This window comes from Trichosurus vulpecula, chromosome 9 (assembly GCF_011100635.1).
Source record: "Trichosurus vulpecula isolate mTriVul1 chromosome 9, mTriVul1.pri, whole genome shotgun sequence".
NCBI lineage: Eukaryota > Metazoa > Chordata > Mammalia > Diprotodontia > Phalangeridae > Trichosurus > Trichosurus vulpecula.
Window position 1 is genome coordinate 114,102,450 of NC_050581.1, and position 19,381 is coordinate 114,121,830.

A 19,381-nucleotide genomic window follows, 5' to 3' on the forward strand; every position below is an offset into this window, starting at 1 on the left:
GCCACAGGTTCCCTACCCATGAAGCAATATGTTTGCTAACATTGTGGTTTTATGCTGGCAAAACTTATTACCAATAAAATTCATACTTAATTTGGTAAGCATTTTAAGTGGCAACCAGTGATCAAGGTGCTTTAATATTATAGATTTGAGTTCTCCCCTCTCTTATGTCTCCATATACTTTAGTTCCAGAATGTTTCATATAATTTTTAATTATATAATTAATATAATTTATTATATACTATAATAACTGATATAATATAATCTGAGTCCAGAATTTTTCCTATAATTAAGTATTTACACTCATCTTGGGTGTTTTGCTGTAGATCCATTCTCAAGTGTGTAGTTTTTTGGCTTTGTTGTTTATCTTTGGGAACAAGTGTTTGATCTGTTGGAATTACTAGGATGACATCAGCATGGATTTGTTGATGCAGCATTCTCTGAACAGTAGCATCCATCTGTATCTCGTGAGTTAAAGTGTTATCCTTTTCCAGAACATTTTCCACTCAGGAAAGTAGCATTACCATTATCCCCCAGCAAGGACTTTTGTTAGTACAAAGACAAGGAGTTCCTAGTTGTTCTACATCATCAGTTCGGTGGTGATGAGCAGGAGTCAGCCCTATTGTAAAAGTAGTTCCTGCGATTTCTAAACTGTTTATCTTGCAGGAGGTCAGGAATTTGCACATCCAGCTGTGGATGGGCAGCATCCAGCTCTCTAGCAAACAATTTCACATTCTCCATTCTGGGATTAGTTGTAAAGAAAGTCAAAATGATATTACCCCTTCCATGGTATGTTGTTCCTCCTCCACTCCTTTGTCCAGCTGGGTTTTTACTCTTTTCTTTCATTAGATTTAGGTAACATTCCTGCCAGGGATCCTGATGCCTTCTAATTACAACAGAGAGGGAATTTCTCCAAAAGAAAAGAACAGATTTGCCTCCTGAGGTCATATGGTCTTTTACAACCAGATTTTTAAAACATTTTTGGAGCCTCACTTAAATGAGCCCACCTTTTGTTTGCAACTGGAGGCAGCTCTTCCTAAAGAATGGGATTAGCATGTTTCAGTGAGACTCAGTTCCTGACCCCAGCCTGGGTGCCCCACCTGCCCCATGCCAACAGGTCTCCTGAGGCCTGGTGAAGTTGCCGGGTCAGCAAGGTCTCATCTGAGAAGCCAGTGCAATCACTTACCAGTAGGCAATGGAGTACTGCGATGGGCCTCTTTTATTATTTATTATTGAATAAATGTATATGTGTATGTATCTCTGTATCTGTGTATGTGTATATGCACATACACGTACAAATACATGTTTGTATGTCTGTCTGTATTAAGACCCTACTATTTACAAGACATTCTGCTAGGTACTGGCACTATAAAGACAAATGAAAATAGACCCTGCCCTCAAAGAGCTTACATTTTACTGGGGGCATACAACACTCATTCTGTTGAGCAGATACCAAGTATATACAAAGTTTTTCAAAGTAATTTCATGAGGGAGAGTGCCAATAACTGGTGGGCTAGAGTGCTTTAGGGAAATTCTTTTGTTCAATAAAATGTTGCTCCTAGTTGTGCTTTGAAGGAAGTTTGGGATTCTATAAAGTGGAGATTAGAAGGAAAGACTCTTCAGATATGGAAGACTACCTGTACAAAGACAGGAGAAAGAGTGAAATGTCGGGAACAAATAGCAGGCTAGCTTAACCAGAATAGAGTGTGTATGAATAGGAGGAATATTACGTAAGACTGGAAACATAAATGGGGACCAGATTGTGAAGGGCTTCAAATGCCAGCAGGGGAGAGGGTGTGGTGTGAGAGTGGGGATTGTATTCTATCCAAAAGGTGATGAGAGCCATTCAAAGCTTTTTAGGGAATGACCTAGGTATATATGTGTTTTAGGGATATCATTTTGTCAGATCTGTGCAAGATGGATTGGAGAAGAGAAAAGCTAGAAGGTCAAGCGAGAGGGCTATTAGGACAGTCCAGGAGAGAGATGATAAAGACAAGGGTGAAGTTTGTGTGCATGGAGAGAAGGAGGTGGATAAGAGATGTCTCAGAGGTGGAAGGACAAGATTTGTCAGCTCACTAGGTAAGGGGGACAAGGGAGAAAGAAGACTCAGAGGGACTTGTTAAGTCGTGAGCCTCTACTGGGATGGTGGGTGGTGCTTTCAAAAGAAATAGGAGAGTTTGTAGTAGGGATGGATTGGGGGGTGGGGAGTGAGGAAGTAGAATGGGGGTTCTCTTTTGTTTGAGTTCAGTTTGAGATGCCAAGGGATGTATAGCAAGTGATTGACAATGTGGGACTAGAGTTCAGGAGAGAGATAGGGCTGGTCATACAGATTGGGAGTCATCTGTGTAGAAGTGACGACTGAGTCTGTGAAACTTAGTAAGGGAGAGTGTATAAAGAAAGAAAAGGACCCAGGAGAGAGCTTTGGGAGATAGACACTTACTAGGCAGGAGCAGGGTGAGGATCCAGAAAAGGAAACTGAGAAGGAATGATAAGACAGGTAGGAAAAATATCAAGGGAGAGTAGTGTTGTGCCTGCTAGGGGAAGAGAAAGTGTCCAGGAGCACAGGGGAGGTTCGGAGAAGTAAAGTGAGGACTGAGAAAAGGCTGTTAGATTTAGCAGTTGAGCTCATTGGTAACTCTGGGGAGACTAGTTTTTAGTGAAGTTGTGGGGTCCAAAGCTAAGTTAGAAAGAGTTGTGAAGAGAGTGGGAAACGGGGAAAGGGAGCTAGTGAAATATATAATATGTGAAGTGCCTACTTTGTGGACTACTGTATAGAAAGTAATTGGTAAACACTATGAAGAAGAACTTTTAGTGGAAGTCAAACATACAAACAACTGTTTCTGGACAGAGTCACGACAAGAAATATCTCACCTCAACTGGGTGGATCATCATTGCTGCACAGCAACTCTTGTATTTTCCTTGATTAACTATCACACTATTCCCCCTCAGTAACCATTCCAAATCTCCTTTCTACTCAGTCTTCACATAGCACCTCTTTTTCCCTCCCTCTCATAGCACAGCCTCACTTCCTACCCCACAAGGAACTTAGAGGTCACTCGCCCTTCCACTTCTATCCTGCTCTACACCCCAACAACCCTTTCATCATCATCCTGCATTTTCTCATCCCTTGTTCCAGTCTGATGGAAAGGGAACCTATTCCTCCACTAAAATGTCCAATCTCCCTGATTCTTAAAAAAAAAAATCCTTCACTTGTCCCTGTGACACCTCAAGTTATCCATCTCTTTTCATAATCACAGTCAAAATCCTAGAAAGGATTATTTACATTTAATTAGCCCCACACCAAGGTTAAGTAATTTGCTCAAGGTCACAGTGCTATCAAGACCGGATTTTAAGTCTTGCTTTCATTCCATTAAGTTTACTGCTTATTGTTGTATATTTTTAAAAGCAATATTTCTTAATGGGCCTCAGTTTCCTCTAAATGAAGGCCTTAGACTAGTTCCTTTCTAAGGACCTTTCTTAGTCTGACATTTTGTTCCTAAGTGACAGTTTATTTTAGTTGGTAGAATTTTCTGTGCTAATTGTTTGTTTGACTTCCACTAAAAGTTCATCTTCATGCAGTATTTACAAATTACTTTCTATACAGTAGTCCACGAAGTAGGCATTTCACAAGTCATATATTCTTTTCATGGTTAAGGAAAACAGAGCCTCAGGGGAAGGAATTTTCTGATCATCCACAGCCAGTGAATGTTGGGTTGGATTGGGAATCCTCCTGACTTCGAAGACTTTTACTTGAGCCAAAAAACAAACAAACAAACAAACAAAAAACCCCCAGCCCCTCACTGTATTTTCTTGCACATGTGACTTCTTTCATTTTCAATTGCCTGTAAGAACACATTCTTGAAATAGTTGACTATACTTTATTGAATATTCGTTTTGTTGTTGTTTTCCTCTTTAGATTGCTCACAGAACTTGAATCTCCTTCTTGGTGGCCCTTTAGTACCAAACTCTGGAAAAGCCCATCTGAACCAAAACCCAAGGAAAGTACCTCAGTATCCAGTTCTGAGGCATTTGGAAAATCGGGAGTGATAATAAAAATCCCAGCGATTATTTCACAAAGCACTGAGCTGCACGCTAAACCGGGAAGATTTACTGTCTTGGTTTCTGGACTGGAAATCAGTGACTCTAATTCTCAACTTTTGCACAGGTTTGAAAGGGAAGATGTAGATGACATTAAAGTTCACACCCCTTACGAAATCAGTATACGCCAGAGATTTATTGGTAAGCCAGACACAGCCTATCGACTCTTGTCAGCAAAGATGCCGCAAGTTATTCAAATTTTAGAAGTGCAATTCAGCAAGAAAATCGAGTTTTTAGAAGATGCAATGATGTTCCAAAGCACAAGAGACTCACCTCCAGCAGAAAAGGGCATTGCTATCTGGCGTGCAGGTGAGTGGCAGGCACAGAACTACCTTCACCCTGTTGGAAAGTGATGGTAGAAACTATCCCACTTCTTTCGAATGAGTCACACTTGGAGATGTCCTCACCCGATGGGGACTATTTAAAAGGCCTATGATTGCCTTGGTCTGGTCACTCCTCCCACTGTGCAGATCTCAACCTCTCCATGCCTTAAAGAGTTTCATAAATTGCTGTGGATCGTTTAAAAAGTACTGAAAAGGCCACCCTTGTGGGTGAGACTTCCCACCCAACTGGTCTTGCCTTTTGAAGGGAAAAAGCAACCACTAGGCCCAAACATATCCCTTTCCATCTCAACAGCACCTGCTATAGCTAAAACTTGTTTACTTTTTTGAACCCAGGTCCTCTTTGTTTCACAATGTGCTTTTCAGAATATGTTTACATGCCATGTCTTCTAGAGCCTGGGATCTAGTGTGTGTAGAGAACAATTTAAGGGTTTTTTGGGGGCGTGTTTTAAAATAAGTTTTTATTGATGGCTTTTTTCCTGAATCTTATCATTATTTATTTATTTAATATTTTTAGTTTTCAGCATTAATTTTCACAAGAGTTTGAATTACAAATTTTCTCCCCTTTCTACCCCCCCCCCCACTCCAAGTGGCATATATTCTGATTGCCCCATTCCCCTGTCACCCGACTCCCCACCGTCCCCTTTTCCCTTACTTTCTTGTAGGGCAACATAGATTTGTATGCCCCATTGCCTGTATATCTTATTTCCTAGTTGCATTCAAAAAACTTTATTTTGAACATCTGCTTTTAGAACTTTGAGTTCCAAATTCTCTCCCCTCTTCCCTCCCCACCCAACCTCCCTAACAAGGCAAGCAGTTCAGCATAGGCCACGTGTGTATCATTATGCAAAACCCTTCCACAATACTCATGTTGTGAAAGACTAACTATATTTTGCTCCTTCCTATCCTATCCCCCTTTGCCCAATTTTCTCCCTTGATCCTGTCCCTTTTCAAAAGTGTTTGCTTTTGATTACTTCCTCCCCCATCTGTCCTCCCTTCTATCGTCCCCCCTTTTTTATCTCCTTCCACCTTCTTTCCTGTAGGGTAAGATACCCAATTGAGTGTGTATGTTATTCCCTCTTCAGGTCAGATCCAATGAGAGCAAGATTCACTCATTTCCCCTCACCCGTCCCCTTTTCCCTCCCAGCAGAACTGCTTTTTCTTGCCACTTTTATATGAGATAATATACCCCATTCTATCTCTCCCTTTCTCCCTCTCTCAATATATTCCTCTCTCATCCCTTAATTTGATTTTATTTTTTTTAGATATCATCCCTTCCTATTCAGCTCACCGTGTGCCCTCTGTCTATATACAGACACGCGAGCACACACGCACACACACACGTATACATATACATATATACACACACACACATATTTTATATATATGTATTATATGTGTGTGTGTGTGTATATATATGTATATTCCCTTCATCTACCCTAATACTGAGGTCTCATGAATTATCCACATCATCTTTCCATGTAGGAATGTAAACAAAACAGTTCAACTTTAGTAAGTCCCTTATGATTTCCCTTTCTTGATTACCTTTTCATGCTTCTCTTGATTCTTGTGTTTGAAAGTCAAATTTTCTATTCAGCTCTGGTCTTTTCACTGAGAAAGCTTGAAAGTCCTCTATTTTATTGAAAGTCTCTTTTTTGCCTTGGAGCATGATACTCAGTTTTACTGGGTAGGTGATTCTTGGTTTTAATCCTAGCTCCTTTGACCTCCAGAATATCATATTCCAAGCCCTTTAATCCCTTAATATGGAAGCTGCTAGATCTTGTGTTATCCTGATTGTGTTTCCACAATACTCAAATTGTTTCTTTCTGACTGCTTGCAGTATTTTCTCCTAGATCTGGGAGCTCTGGAATTTGGTGACAATATTCCTAGGACTTTTCTTTTTGGGATCTTTTTCAGGAGGCAATCAGTGGATTCTTTCAATTTCTATTTTACCCCCTGGCTCTAGAATATCAGGGCAGTTCTCCTTGATAATTTCTTGAAAGATGATATCTAGGCTCTTTTTTTGATCATGACTTTCAGGTAGTCCAGTAATTTTTAAATTATCTCTCCTGGATCTATTTTCCAGGTCAGTGGTTTTTCCAAGGAGATATTTCACATTGTCTTCCATTTTTTCATTCCTTTGGTTCTGTTTTATAATATCTTGATTTCTCATAAAGTCACTAGCTTCCACTTCCTCCAGTCTAGTTTTTAAGGTAGTATTTTCTTCAGTGGACTTTTGGACCTCCTTTTCCATTTGGCTAATTCTGCCTTTCAAGGCATTCTTCTCCTCATTGGCTTTTTGGAGCTCTTTCGCTATTTGAGTTAGTCTATTTTTTAAGGTGTTATTTTCTTCAGTATTTTTTTGTGTCTCCTTTAGCAAGTCATTGACTTGTTTTTCATGGTTTTCTCACATCCTTCTCATTTCTCTTCCCAATTTTTCCTCTACTTCTTTTACTTGCTTTTCCAAATCCTTTTTGAGCTCTTCCATGGCCTGAGATCAGTTCATGTTTTTCTTGGAGGCTTTTAATGCAGGCCCTTTGACTTTGTTGACTTCCTCTGGCTGCATGTTTTAGTCTTCTTTGTCACCAAAGAAAGATTCCAAAGTCTGAGTCTGAATCTGAGTCTGTTTTCGCTGCCTGGCCATGTTCCCAGCCAACTACTTGACCCTTGAGTTTTTCATCGGGGTATGACTGCTTGTAGAGTATAGAGTACTTTGTCCCAAGCTTGAGGGGTTGCACTGTTGTTTTCAGAGCTGTTTCTGCACAGCAAGCTCTGCCACACCAGTGCTCCTCCTCCCCCAAGAACTGGCAACCTAGACAGTGACTCAGATCTTCAGCAGGCTCTGCACTCCTCCTCTGATCCGCCACTTAATTCCTCCCACCAGGTGGGCCTGCAGCTGCAGCTGTAGTTCTGTAGCTGCACCACCCCTGCTGCCCCCAGGTTGGTGGCCTAACCATGAACTCCCTTCACTCTGTCCCAGCAGCTTTTCCCACTAACCTTCTCTGTTGTCTTTGATGTTTGTGAGTTGAGAAGTCTGGTAACTGCCACAGCTCACTGATTCAGGGTGCTAGGGCCTATTCTGCCCGGCTCCTGGTCTGGTTGGTCCAGGTATAGCCCACACTGGGCTCTGCTCCACTCGGCTCCCAACTCCATGGGATACACCTTACCCAGCGACCATCCAGGCTGTCCTGGGCTGGAGCCCTGCTTCCCTCTGCTATTTTGTGGGTTCTGCAGCTCTAGAATTTGTTCAGAGTCATTTTTTATAGGTTTTTGGAGGGACCTGGGGGGGAGCCCACACAAGCCCCTGCTTTCCAGCAGCCATCTTGGCTCTGCCCCGCCCCCCATGGCTTTTTTTTTTTTAACACAGTGATTTTCTCCCATATCTCTACCTCCCCTCTTCAAGAAAGCCATTCTATTTTTAAAACAAAAAAGTATTTTTAAAAACAAAAAAGAGAAAGAACAAAAAGCCAGGTTAGCTGATCAGTATATTGAAGTCTGAAAATACATACCATGTTTCACATTACACCATTTAAGTTTGAAAGTACTTAGATAGCTTCTGGTGATTCAGAAGGAAGGGAGTTGATCATATACTCTTATAAAAGTTTTTGGTTTTCTTTATGTTATACATAGTAGATATCTTGATTTTTAGAACAAACTCTGAGGCAGGGCAGGTGTTATTTGTACCTGTTTAGGTTTAATTCCAGAGCCAAAATCTTATTAAAATCTTATCCTGAATTAGCAGAAAAACCTCGTTTTTATAAAACCTTTATGTTTGATTTGTTGAGATTTCTTCCAGGTTATAAAGTTTTGGGTTATCATGTTACTGCCTATTTCATTTTGCAGTTCACCTAATCTTTCCTTTACATGCTCCACCATTTGGGGCAAATATATTTAATAATTTTTTCATTATCTTTGTTTCCTGTAAGCATGATGTAGTTTCTAGTTTCTTTCTCTTGACATCAGTTTTTGTTATAAATCATGATTGCAATTCCTGCCTTTCTCGGATTCCCTTGAAGCATAATAGATTTTGTTTCATCTCCTGATTTTCATTGTATGTCTCTATTTTTTAAAAGTGTTTCTTTTTACAGCAAATTTTGGGGCTTTGTTTACCCATTCGTATATTATTTCTTGTATCCATTCATATCTGGGGTTATTATAGTGAAGTTTGTGATTTCTTCCATTAAATATACATATATTTGTGTGTATGTATATTGATATGAGGTATATATTTATGTGTGTGTACTGATATTATATATATATATATACATATATATATATATATATATATATATAAAAATATATGTTGGTATACACACATATGTATGCCCTATATATGTATATATATTCCTTCTTTTATTTTCTAAAGCAGCTGTTACTCCCTGTGCTTTGTTTTGCTTTCGCTAGTATGATCAAGGTTTATCTTCTTACCCATTACCCTGTCCAATCCTAAATTCTAGAATTTACTTTTATCTTTATTTTTTTTATATCTTTATTCTTGTAGTCTCTCTCATCCTTATTTTCTCTACCTCCTCTACCGTCCTGTCCCACTTCACATAAAAAGTGCCTACTCCTCCTTTTCCTTGTACCCATCCATTATTCTATCTCAGTGATATTCATTGGTCAGGGTTATACTCATTCCCTCTCTAAGAAGTTTTGTTTTCATTACACCTCATATCTGTTTCCCTTCCCCTTTCAGCACACTCTAGGATCTCTTTCCAGCAATGTTAACTCTTGATGGAGACCCGTGGGAGATTCCCTGTAACTGGGGTGGGGGTGAGAAAGAGGAGGTTGGTGGCAGTCCTGTCTTTTTGCCATTTTCCCCTTGCTGTTTGTTCTTGTCCTTTCTGATGTCATGACATCCATCCTTCCTTTGAACCTATGACCTTCCTCTTCAGAGTTTTCTGAGATATTTGCTCCTCTTCCCTCTCCCTACAGAGAGATTTATTACCGAGAGCCACAACCCTGGCTGGGAGAAGCTTATCTCCTGAAGGGTCTGTCCCCCCCCCCCAACCCTGCCCCCAACACTCCCATACCAGCTCCTGTGTCTCTGAGGTCATGTATAAAGCTATCTGTCTTTATCAATGTCTCTACATTACTTTACATCTCCACTTTTTTTTTCTACATGCTTCTTGCCCTCAATCCTTTCTCTTCTGTAGACCCAGTGCTTTTGTGCCTTATCTTTAGGACTTGCAGCTTGTTTTTTGTTGTCTCAAATAACCAGTATTGGACAAGAGTTAGGGCTCTCGATGATTAGGGTGCCTTGTTAGGTTTTTTCTGTAGAGAGATTCCAAGAGACCACTGTAGGTGATCCTGGTCTCTACTTTTTTCAGTCTCATTGTTCTGGACTCTGTCCTCCTACTAACTGTCTTCAGTCTAGAGGCTGACCTTGAGGAGGGTGGTAGAGGGAAGATTGAGGGAAGTCCCCCCCAGGACACTTAAAAAAAATTTTCCCCCCAATTACACGTTAAAAACAATTTTTAACTTCATTTTTTAAACATTTTGTGTTCCAACCTAGGACACTAAAGATAACTCCAAGAAGCTTTTCCATCAATGTTTTTTTGTCATTTTCATTTTCTCCTTCCTGACATTGCTGTTTTTGTTGCATTTTGGAGGGGCTTCTCATTTATTGAGGTGGTAGAACTGTGTCCTAGATTACTTGGCTCAGCACAAGATTCCTAGAGGACATTCTAGAACAGCTCTGAGCCCTTGTAGAGAGATGAAAACATGAAGGGTGTGTTCAGGGAGTCTGGGGCAGGGAATGAGAAAGGTAGGTTGGTGTCTGGTTGTGGATGGCTTTCAGTTCCTGGCAAGGACTTTGAATTTTGCTTGGTAGACAATAGGGAAGGTTGTGGGTTTTTTGAGTGGCGTGACATGCCTGTAGCTTTCTGTAAAGAAGATTAGTCTGGTATCTGTATTAGAGGTGTGTAAGAGCAGGAGAACCTGACTGTTCCACTGGTTGAGTCAGGTAGTAATGAGGACCTGTGTTGGACTGGTGCTACTAGGAAGAGAGAGGAGGGATTGATGTCAGAGATGGGCAGAGGCAGAGGTCATAGGTGGTAGTCATTTGACTGTGAGAGGTTGGGAAGAGTCAAAGGTCACACCTAAGCTTTCATACTTGTGTGAATGGCTGTGTGAATGGTGGAGCCTCTTGCCAAAAATGTCCAAAGGAGTTGGTTGAAGGAAGATAGGAGTCTTGATTTTTGAAATCTAGGTGATAGTATTGGGTAGGCAGTCTGAGATCTAGGTCTAGAGCTTATGGGAAAGGTCAGGAACAGGTAGCCCTGATGTCCCTGACTCCTTTCCTTAGGAGTAATACATAGCTCCTACTTCCTCTACCATTGTTTTTTTCTTGCCATGGGGATAATATTAGCAACAGATGGAAAGAGCAGGAAGAGGAGTTGATAGCAGAAGTTTCAGGCAGTAAAAGATGTCTACAACATTTCTTGAGTGCTCATCACCTAAGTCTAAGCAAGGGTGACCTTTGGAGATACACCTAAAAGGAGCTATTTTTCCCGTGGAAAATAATAAGCATTTAGTAAGCACCTACCATGTGCTAGGCATGTTCTGATTGGGAAAACATGTTTGTATATTAGTATATACAGAATAAATATAAAGGGGAATAAATAACATGCCCAAAGGTGGTTTGGGAAGGGGAGAGGACCAGCATTTTAGAAGACCAGAAAACGTTTCACGTGGAAGATGGTGTTTGAGTCAGGCCTGAAGGAAGACAGATCAGTTAGATGACTTGTTTCTAATTAATGAAGTGATAATGATGAGATCCAATGAATGAGCCATCCCTCCTTATGTGTAGCTGAAGTGGAGTAAAGGAGTAGAATGTGGGGTTTTAGGAGGTGAAGAATTGCTAACTTAGGGATTTAGAGGGAGCATCAATGTGAATGAAGTCTCCTAGAATAAAGGTAGGAGTTGACGAAGAGAGGAAGACAGTGAGAAAGGAGGGAGAATGACCTGGGGGCCAGTACACAGCACCCACTGTGACTTGGTGTGGATGGAAGATTTGGATTGTGTGGCTATCAGAGATGGAGAGGTTGCTGAGTGACAGATGAAGGGAGAATCTGAAAATGGCTGGAGGAGTGTTTTCTCCCCCACCTCAGTCATGTCCTGAATGGCTTGGTTTGGGTTTTGCCGTGTCTGCTTCAGCTATACTTGCTCTGGGGTGGCCAAGTGAGGGATAGAATGATTTGGGTTGAATGATCAGCGTTTAAGCCAGCATGTTACCTGCAAGTCTCTGTTAGGCACCAAGGATAAAGAGCTGCTGTATGCTAGCCTTGTCAGCAAGTTAGTTATGATTTGATCGGTCAGATAGGACACTTAAGTTTATCATTGAGCTGGGTACCCTCCCCAACAATTCTGGTATATTGGAACCTCTCCTCATCTACCCAACCTGTGCAGGATACCTGCCTATAGAAAAGCCAATAGCAATAAGAGGCAGAATGTAAGTGATGCAGATCAGAAGTGCTCTGGGAGGCAGCTAGGTGGCCCACTGGACAGAGTCCTGGGCTTGGAGTCAGGAAGACCTGAGGTAGAATCTAGCTTCAGACACCTGCCCATTCTGACTTTGGGCAAGCCACTTGACCTCAGTTTCCTCATCTGTAAAATGGAGATAATAATAGTCTCTTCCAGAGTCGTTGTGAAAATCAGATGAGATAATATGTAAAGAATATTGTAACGTGTCAATACTAGCCAGCTGTTAAAAAGCATTTATTAAGTACATGCCGTGTGTCAGACACTATGCTAGGTACAAAGATCAAAATCAAATAGGCATTGCTGTCAAGGAACTTGCCAGGGGAAGAAAAGGTTATCATGGCCTGGAATATAGTGTGCAGAAGCTTCATAGAAGAGGTGGATCTGAGTGGGGAATGGCTATTGTAAGTATGGGAGCGGGAGCACCCACCTGCTCAGGGCATGACTAGGGCCCTTAGGAGGCGAATGGGATGTGCCCTTGGAAGACACTGTCCATACAGAAGAAGGTAGTACATCCTATTTGGTTTCATTCAAGTTGAGAGGCATTATGTCAGTGACTTCAGAACTAGGGAGCCTAGAGCTCAGGGCCTGCCTCTGACATGTACTCCCTTTGTGACCCAAGGCAGACTTGCCTAGGACTTAATTCCTCAACACTGTTAGTGGTAGAGAAGGAATTTCCTTATCGGGAGTTTCCTGTATCAACAGAATTACAGGTTTAGTCCATATCCCTGTTATTCAAGGTGTACAGGCCAAATTGGGGGCTCTTTGAAAACTGACTGAACTTCAGACTGCCTATTTGCTATCTTATTAATGTTATTTTCTCATTTCTTGTTGTTGAGTCATGTCAGTCATGTCCGACTCTTTGTGACCCTATTTGAGGTTTTCTTTGCAGAGATACTGCAGTGGTTTGCCATTTCCTTCTCCAGTTTGTTTTATATATGAGGAAACTGAGGTAAAGAGGGTTAAGTGACTTGCCCAGGATCACGCAGCTAGTAAGCATCAGAGGCTGGATTTGAACTCATTTATCATACCTCTAAATTAACTTTAAATCTTTGGCTTATCTGTATCTATCTGTATATGTCACTGGAAATGTTTTTACAATGTGACCCATGAATGACCAAGGATGAATTGAACTAGATGAATTCCTAAGGTTTTTTTGAAATCTCAGTTTGTCAACTCCAATTTATCATGAATATTCTAGGAAGCAACTGAAAATTTAATTTTTACCTTTTTGTTTAGACAGAAATTGTTTTGGAAGAAACTAACTTTTGAACTTCTGACACATCCAGGCAAATTGGTTTTGAGTTTGTGGAGGACTTAACATGATAAGATTATATAAATCTTGCTCTCAGGCTTCATTTCTCCATGTTGTATTTTATTATGAAATGAGACAGCATAAGGCCCTTGGCAAACCTTAAAGCACTCCATGAATGCTAGCCATCATCATCATTAATATTGTTTGCCCTTGAGTCACCGAGTTAAGGGTGATGCAGCTCTTCTTCCACCTGTATTTATACTCTTCAAGGTTGGAAACTGATAAAATGGAGATGCTGGAAATCATGAGTTATGACACCTCAGAAACATTTAACCATCATTAGTCTCTTTATTGAGTATAAGTTATGGCCACAGGGTGGCAGTGTGATCACAGGGAACTGGGCAGGAGCTGGCTGTAGATAGTTTCATAGTGTCATAGGCTACAAAGGAATCTTCTTTGCTTCTCTTTGTATCCCCCGTACTCGACACAGCGCTTGGCACATAGTGGGTACTTAATAAATGTTTGTTAACTGACAGACTCCAGCACACTGAGAGGATCCCCTTTGGTGAGCTTAAGGAAGTTCATGGTCTAGGATTCCATAGGATGGACAGGCATGGAGAGGTAGTAATCTGCATCATTGGAGGGAATCTGAATCAGTGAGATCAGATACACCCAAGTGTAGCTATTTAAAATAGATTCTGTTTAGAGCTGTTTCTTTTCAATAAATGGAGTTCATTAAAGAATCCATTATCTTATAATTCCAGTTTGGAAATAGAAATAGGTAGGACCTGTCAGTTATTTACTTTGAGAGCAGTTGCATTCCAGTGTTATCTAACAACCCGATATAGATAGATCACTCTTGAAATGTACAGCTTTTCACTTAGAGTTATTTCTCATTTCCATTATGAAGCATAACATTTATACTCTGCCATCAGTATTATAAAAATGAACAGTTTTTGAAAACTTTTATAAACTGATGAAGAATGAAATGAGTAGAACCGGAACAATTCGTACAATGACAACTGTCCGGAACAAACAACTTGGAAAGCTGTGAGAGCTATGATCAAGATAGTTACCATTCATGATTCTAGAGGACTGATGATGACGTATGCTGTCTATGACAGATTTAGGTTGCCAAATGAGACATATATTTTTCTGCATAGCCATTGAGGGAATTTATTTTGCTTGACCGTGCATATTAATTAGAAGAAATTTGTTTTTCTCTTTTAATGGGGTAGGGAGTGGAAGAGAGAGAAAATAGATTTCTGTTCATTTCTTTTTAAATGGAGAAGTTGGGGGAGTGTTACAGATGTGAAATGCTGTGTGCACTTTCAGATGAAGTCACTATTATTAGTTTTATTTACCTGTTTTACTTTGTTGCAAGAGACCTCTCATGAAATGGCTGTAATCTGTAAATGTTTGTAATGTAAAAACAAACAGAGCCATAAAACTTAAAAAAAAAGAAACATAATGAGAAGAGTAGAAATAAAATTGTAAATTACTGTTTTTTCCCCCTAACTTTATTAGGATTTCAGTAAAGAAATATTGAGGTCAGCTTTGTGTAAATTGCACTGTGAATAATTTTGAACCACATTTTCCAGTTGTTATTGCTGCCACTTATACAAAACATACATGCCACACATGACCCTAACAAGACTTGATTTTCTGGGGGCCCTTTCTCATTGTGTATGTTTGTATGGTTGCACTATTTAGGAACACACAAAAAATACGTACGATACACATAGGGATTTTATTGATGTGATTTCATTATCTGGAAAATCTTTGCAGTGATGAAGATTATAACTTTTTTTTTTTACCTCTTAATTCCTGTGGCTGTTGTTGAAGACAGTTTTAGCACTTGATGGCCAACCTTTTAGGGGACATGTTCTCTAGTGAGTGCTTGGGTTTCCCCCAGGTGTATGTATACATACACTCATCTGCTCAGCTGCGAGCATAATGATAAAATGCAGCTATGAAAAGTGAAGTCTCCTAATGCGTGTTACGTGGGGTGGATGCCATGCATAATGTGGTGAAATTTCACTTTTTTAGAAGGGCCAGGGGATGGGAATTCTGTTGATTGGTAATTTTGGTTAAATGAACACATAAATATATAAATCGAAGCGGCTTACAGATTTTCAATTATTGAATTGAATTACTGAATCCTACTATATTGAATAGAATATGATCTTTAGTATAGCGAGCACCTGACATGAGCATCAGCTGTCACTGAGCACTCTAGATGGAGTCAGTGCAGGAGGTTGGGCCTTTCCGTTTACTTAGTACCAGGGCAGTCAGGCAAGGAAGGTTCTCAAGAGGAGGTGGAATCTGAATTCTGTTTGGAGGAACAAGTGTTTTAGCAGGTGGAGAGAAGGAGAAAGGGCACTTCAGGAAGGTGAAAGAGATGAGAGAAAGTAGAGAGACGGTAGAGCTCAGGTGAGCCAGTGACACTAACTGCAGGAGAGCTAGTGTGAAGGTGAGTGGTGAGGAAGTTGGGTAGGGTGGGGTTCTGGAAGTGCCTTAAAATGCTAGCTTTAGGAGGCCACACGTTAAAGTGTAGACAGTAAAGAAATTCGATGAGCAGCCTTTGAGCAGGCGGGTGATTCTTAGGGCATGCCCCTGTCCTGACAGTTGTGACGTTCTTATCTGTTAAGTCTTATTGCAACAAATAATACCTCAGAGAATATTTCCTATCTGCCTTGATTTTTGCTGTTTCCGTCTCTGACTCAATTGTTGCAGTTTCAGTAAAGGACCTTCTTTAGTATGTCAGAGACCAAGTCATTTTCACGGAATAATCTACTGAATAGTTTGCTTCTTGTCAGTGAGGTTTCCCTCCCCCCTCCCATTTATGTCCGGAGATTTTTAGGGACTTGCAGTTTTTAGGAATTACTCTTAAAGAAGAGGTTGTTTGGGGACATGTGTGTATAGAAAGAAATGCTTATTCCATCATTCTTTGCTTAAGCTAACTGATGCATATCACTGCTGACCAATTTGGTTCCTGCTCTTCAGGCAGAAGGCTAGCTTCTGCCTCTAACCTTATTTACTTTTCAGTTCTGGTGATGTCTTTAACAGCTGTCACCATTATGCTGCGTTGCTTCTAGCTGTAATGGAAGGCAGTGGCAGCCTGCTTTAAGCAGTTGAACCTTTACCTTCACCCCTTGTGGGATGTTTGGAAGGGTCCTGATAAACATGGTTAGTGCTAAGTGTGAGGTGATATGGATTATAAATAAAAGGCAAATATTGACCTTTAATCGAAGCTCTTATCTAGGACAAGAGCTAACAGCCATTTTGATAGGAGCCAGCTCTTTAAATAAGGGACAGGTGGCCTGCTGCTTCCGAGCCCAATCTGTGCTGCCACATTGATTAGCACTGTTTGTCATTCTACTTGCCCTTTTGTTTTTAAGTTAGATTATGGGATTCCCAGGTGCTCTGTAAACCATGGTGGTTAAATAGGCAGTGCTGAGGCAGTGGAAAACACCTAGATTCTGAAACTGAGCAAACGCTTGACTACGGGAGAGCCCTCTGACTCACCTACCACCTAAGTGAGCCTCATAAATTTTGGCTTGGCTTGGCTTGGCTTGGACTAATGCTGCAATTTCCTGTATTCTCTGAAATTGTTGCCTTTGGTGGAATAACTTTGAATGATGCTGTAGTTCCTAGTAATGTAACTAATGTAAATTTCATCAGGTCTCTGGTTTTCTTACATTTTCTGTTTCTAGAGTTTTTTAAGATCTTAAGAAAAATTCACCACCAATTTTGAAAAAGCCTTTTCTTCTTTAAAAAAAGAAAAGACCATACAAACAGAGAACATGGGTTTGAATCCTGTATCTCCTAGTATCACCTGTGTGATCTTGGGCATATTGCTTAATCTATTTCTGGCCTCAATTTCTTCATCACTAAAATGTGGAAGTTAAATCTCTAAGCTTTCTTCCAGCTCTGTATCCTCTGAATTAGGCCCTTAAATATGTTGTTTGGTCCTGACTTGTCTAGCATTCCTGCTTGCTCAACATTTCCAGAAGATGTCAGTGTATGATTGTATTTGAATTTTTCATTCCAGCATCTGGGCTAATAGAAAGTGTGGTGCACCCTGGACCTACCCTCAAAAGTGGAGAAAGCAGTCAGATCCAGTTACAAGTGAATGAGCAGGTTTCTGAGGAAGAAGCTCAAGAACTAAGACAGGTAATAACAAAGTCCAAAATGGTAGTTGGAATATTGACAACATTTTTCTCATACTTTCAGCTCATTTTTTCCTACTTCCTGAATGGCTTCATATACTTTTTTCCCCTTTAAAAGGAACATACTTTGTAAATTCATTACAATAATTCTCCATCGAGATAAAGCAGAATGTGGGTCTTATTAAAATTTCTTAAAAGTGTGCATCATTGTGTTCTTATCCAGAGCTTTTACTGTTAAGGACCTCAGGGACTTTTTAACAGTAAACATTTATTAAACTCCTATTAGGTATCATTTTTTAATTTTTGAAAGCTTTGTATTGAATGTAGAAATTGTAAATCTTTGATTAAAAGTATCATCACAGAACTCTATATAAGAAGTTGTATACATGTACACGTGTGTGCATGTACATACATATACACATATATGCTTATTACATAAGGGTATGTAAGTTACTGTGCATGCATGGATGTTCATATATGTGTTTACATATGTATACACACATGTACATATATTCACACACACACATATGCTTGTAGAGTTCTTTCCTATGTTAATGTTGCCACCAGTCTTAAGGTTTTATGGTGCTGGTTTTTTCTTCTTCAACTTAAGTGTTTGTTTTTAATAATGCTAATCATATTGCTTTTCCTGAGTTCTTTGGGACTCAGATCTGTCCCTTTTCATTAAAAAAAGAAAAGCAGTCATCTTTGCACAGAAATATTTTAAACATGTCACTGCCCTCTTTCTTTCCTGGTCTTTGTTGTGCCTACTTGGTTTTGGTGATGACAGCACACAAAAAATACTGCTCTCTATTCTCCAACTACTCTGTTCCACTTGGGCATTTAATCACTTCCTTTGATATGCTCATTGAGTCCAAAACAAACTTGCTAGCTATTGTTTGCTTTGGGGTTTACCGGGAACTTTAGAAGTACTGTAAATGCAAACTTACTAAATGTTGCTCTTGACCATTTTTTAGAGGGCAGCACTTAGGTTACAGGCTGGTAGGATTTGAGAATCTCTCTCCTCTCCTACCCCCTAATTTATCTCAGATGAAAACACTTGTAGTCCAGACATCCTGTCCTGTGTCTAGTAGTGGTTACATTTAGGCTGAACTAGGAACTTAGGGCTTTCTTGATTGAAAAGGTAAAGATTTCACCTGTAAGGTGTGATTTTTAATGTTATTACTCAATATGAGTGGTACTCTGCTAGGTGCTGGGAGTATAGAGATGAAAAATGCCAGTCTTCTTACTCATGCGGCTCATAATCTCAAAGAGTAATAAAATAAGTACACCAAAAAGTATGATGCACAGTGGAATGTAATGGACAGAGGAGAAATCTAGACAGATTGTCCAAAGAACAGTTTTTTTTTTTTAACACTTGGGAACTCAGGAAAGACTTCATAGAGGAGATGGCATTTGAGTTAGGGTTGTAAGGAATGAGGTGTCAACAGGGAGTGATGAGGAAGGGCTTGCCAAGCATGGGACAGATGTGGAAGTAGGAAAGTGCAAGATGAGATCAGCAAACATTTAAGAGTTCAGTTTGGCTAGCCATTGAGAGCTGCCAGGTTTTTGGAAATCTCTAAGAAACAAGCCTTAGTAGTTTGCTCAGCCCAGTTCAACTGGGAGGAAAAACTAGAATAGTAAAGACAATGTAAAAAGGGAGAGGGAAAGATGGAAAGAAGCATTGAGTGCCTACTGTGTGCCAGGCGCTGTGCTAAGTGCTTTTACAAATATTTCCTCATTTGAAGTAAAGCGGAAGAGAATACCTCTCAAAGCCATAAAAACTCAGTGTAAGATACTGATAGGAAAGCCCAAGTGATGGGGAACAGTGAAGGTAAATAGTTACTAGATTTGCAATGAGATGACCCAGCTTGAAAAATAGATCTGTTTCCAAAACATCTGAAAGAGTTTCTTTTTTGTGGAAGATGAAGATATGGAACCCAGGTATATAAGAGCAGAAGGTTTAAATAGGCTTGAGAAAAAGCTAAATGTCACCTGAGATGCCAATGTAATAGCTCCATAGTCCAGCTTCTTGGTAG

General features: G+C 40.1%; 1 protein-coding gene across 1 annotated transcript in view; it reads left to right on the forward strand.

Annotated features, from left to right (window-relative positions):
- Window positions 1–19,381, forward strand: part of SNAP47 (synaptosome associated protein 47) — a 60,352-nt gene that overhangs the window by 7,013 nt on the left and 33,958 nt on the right. Inside the window, exons 3-4 of the mRNA XM_036739323.1 lie at window positions 3,914–4,404; window positions 17,228–17,349. Coding sequence (XP_036595218.1) covers window positions 3,914–4,404; window positions 17,228–17,349 — 613 coding nt within the window. The remainder of the gene's footprint in view (window positions 1–3,913; window positions 4,405–17,227; window positions 17,350–19,381) is intronic.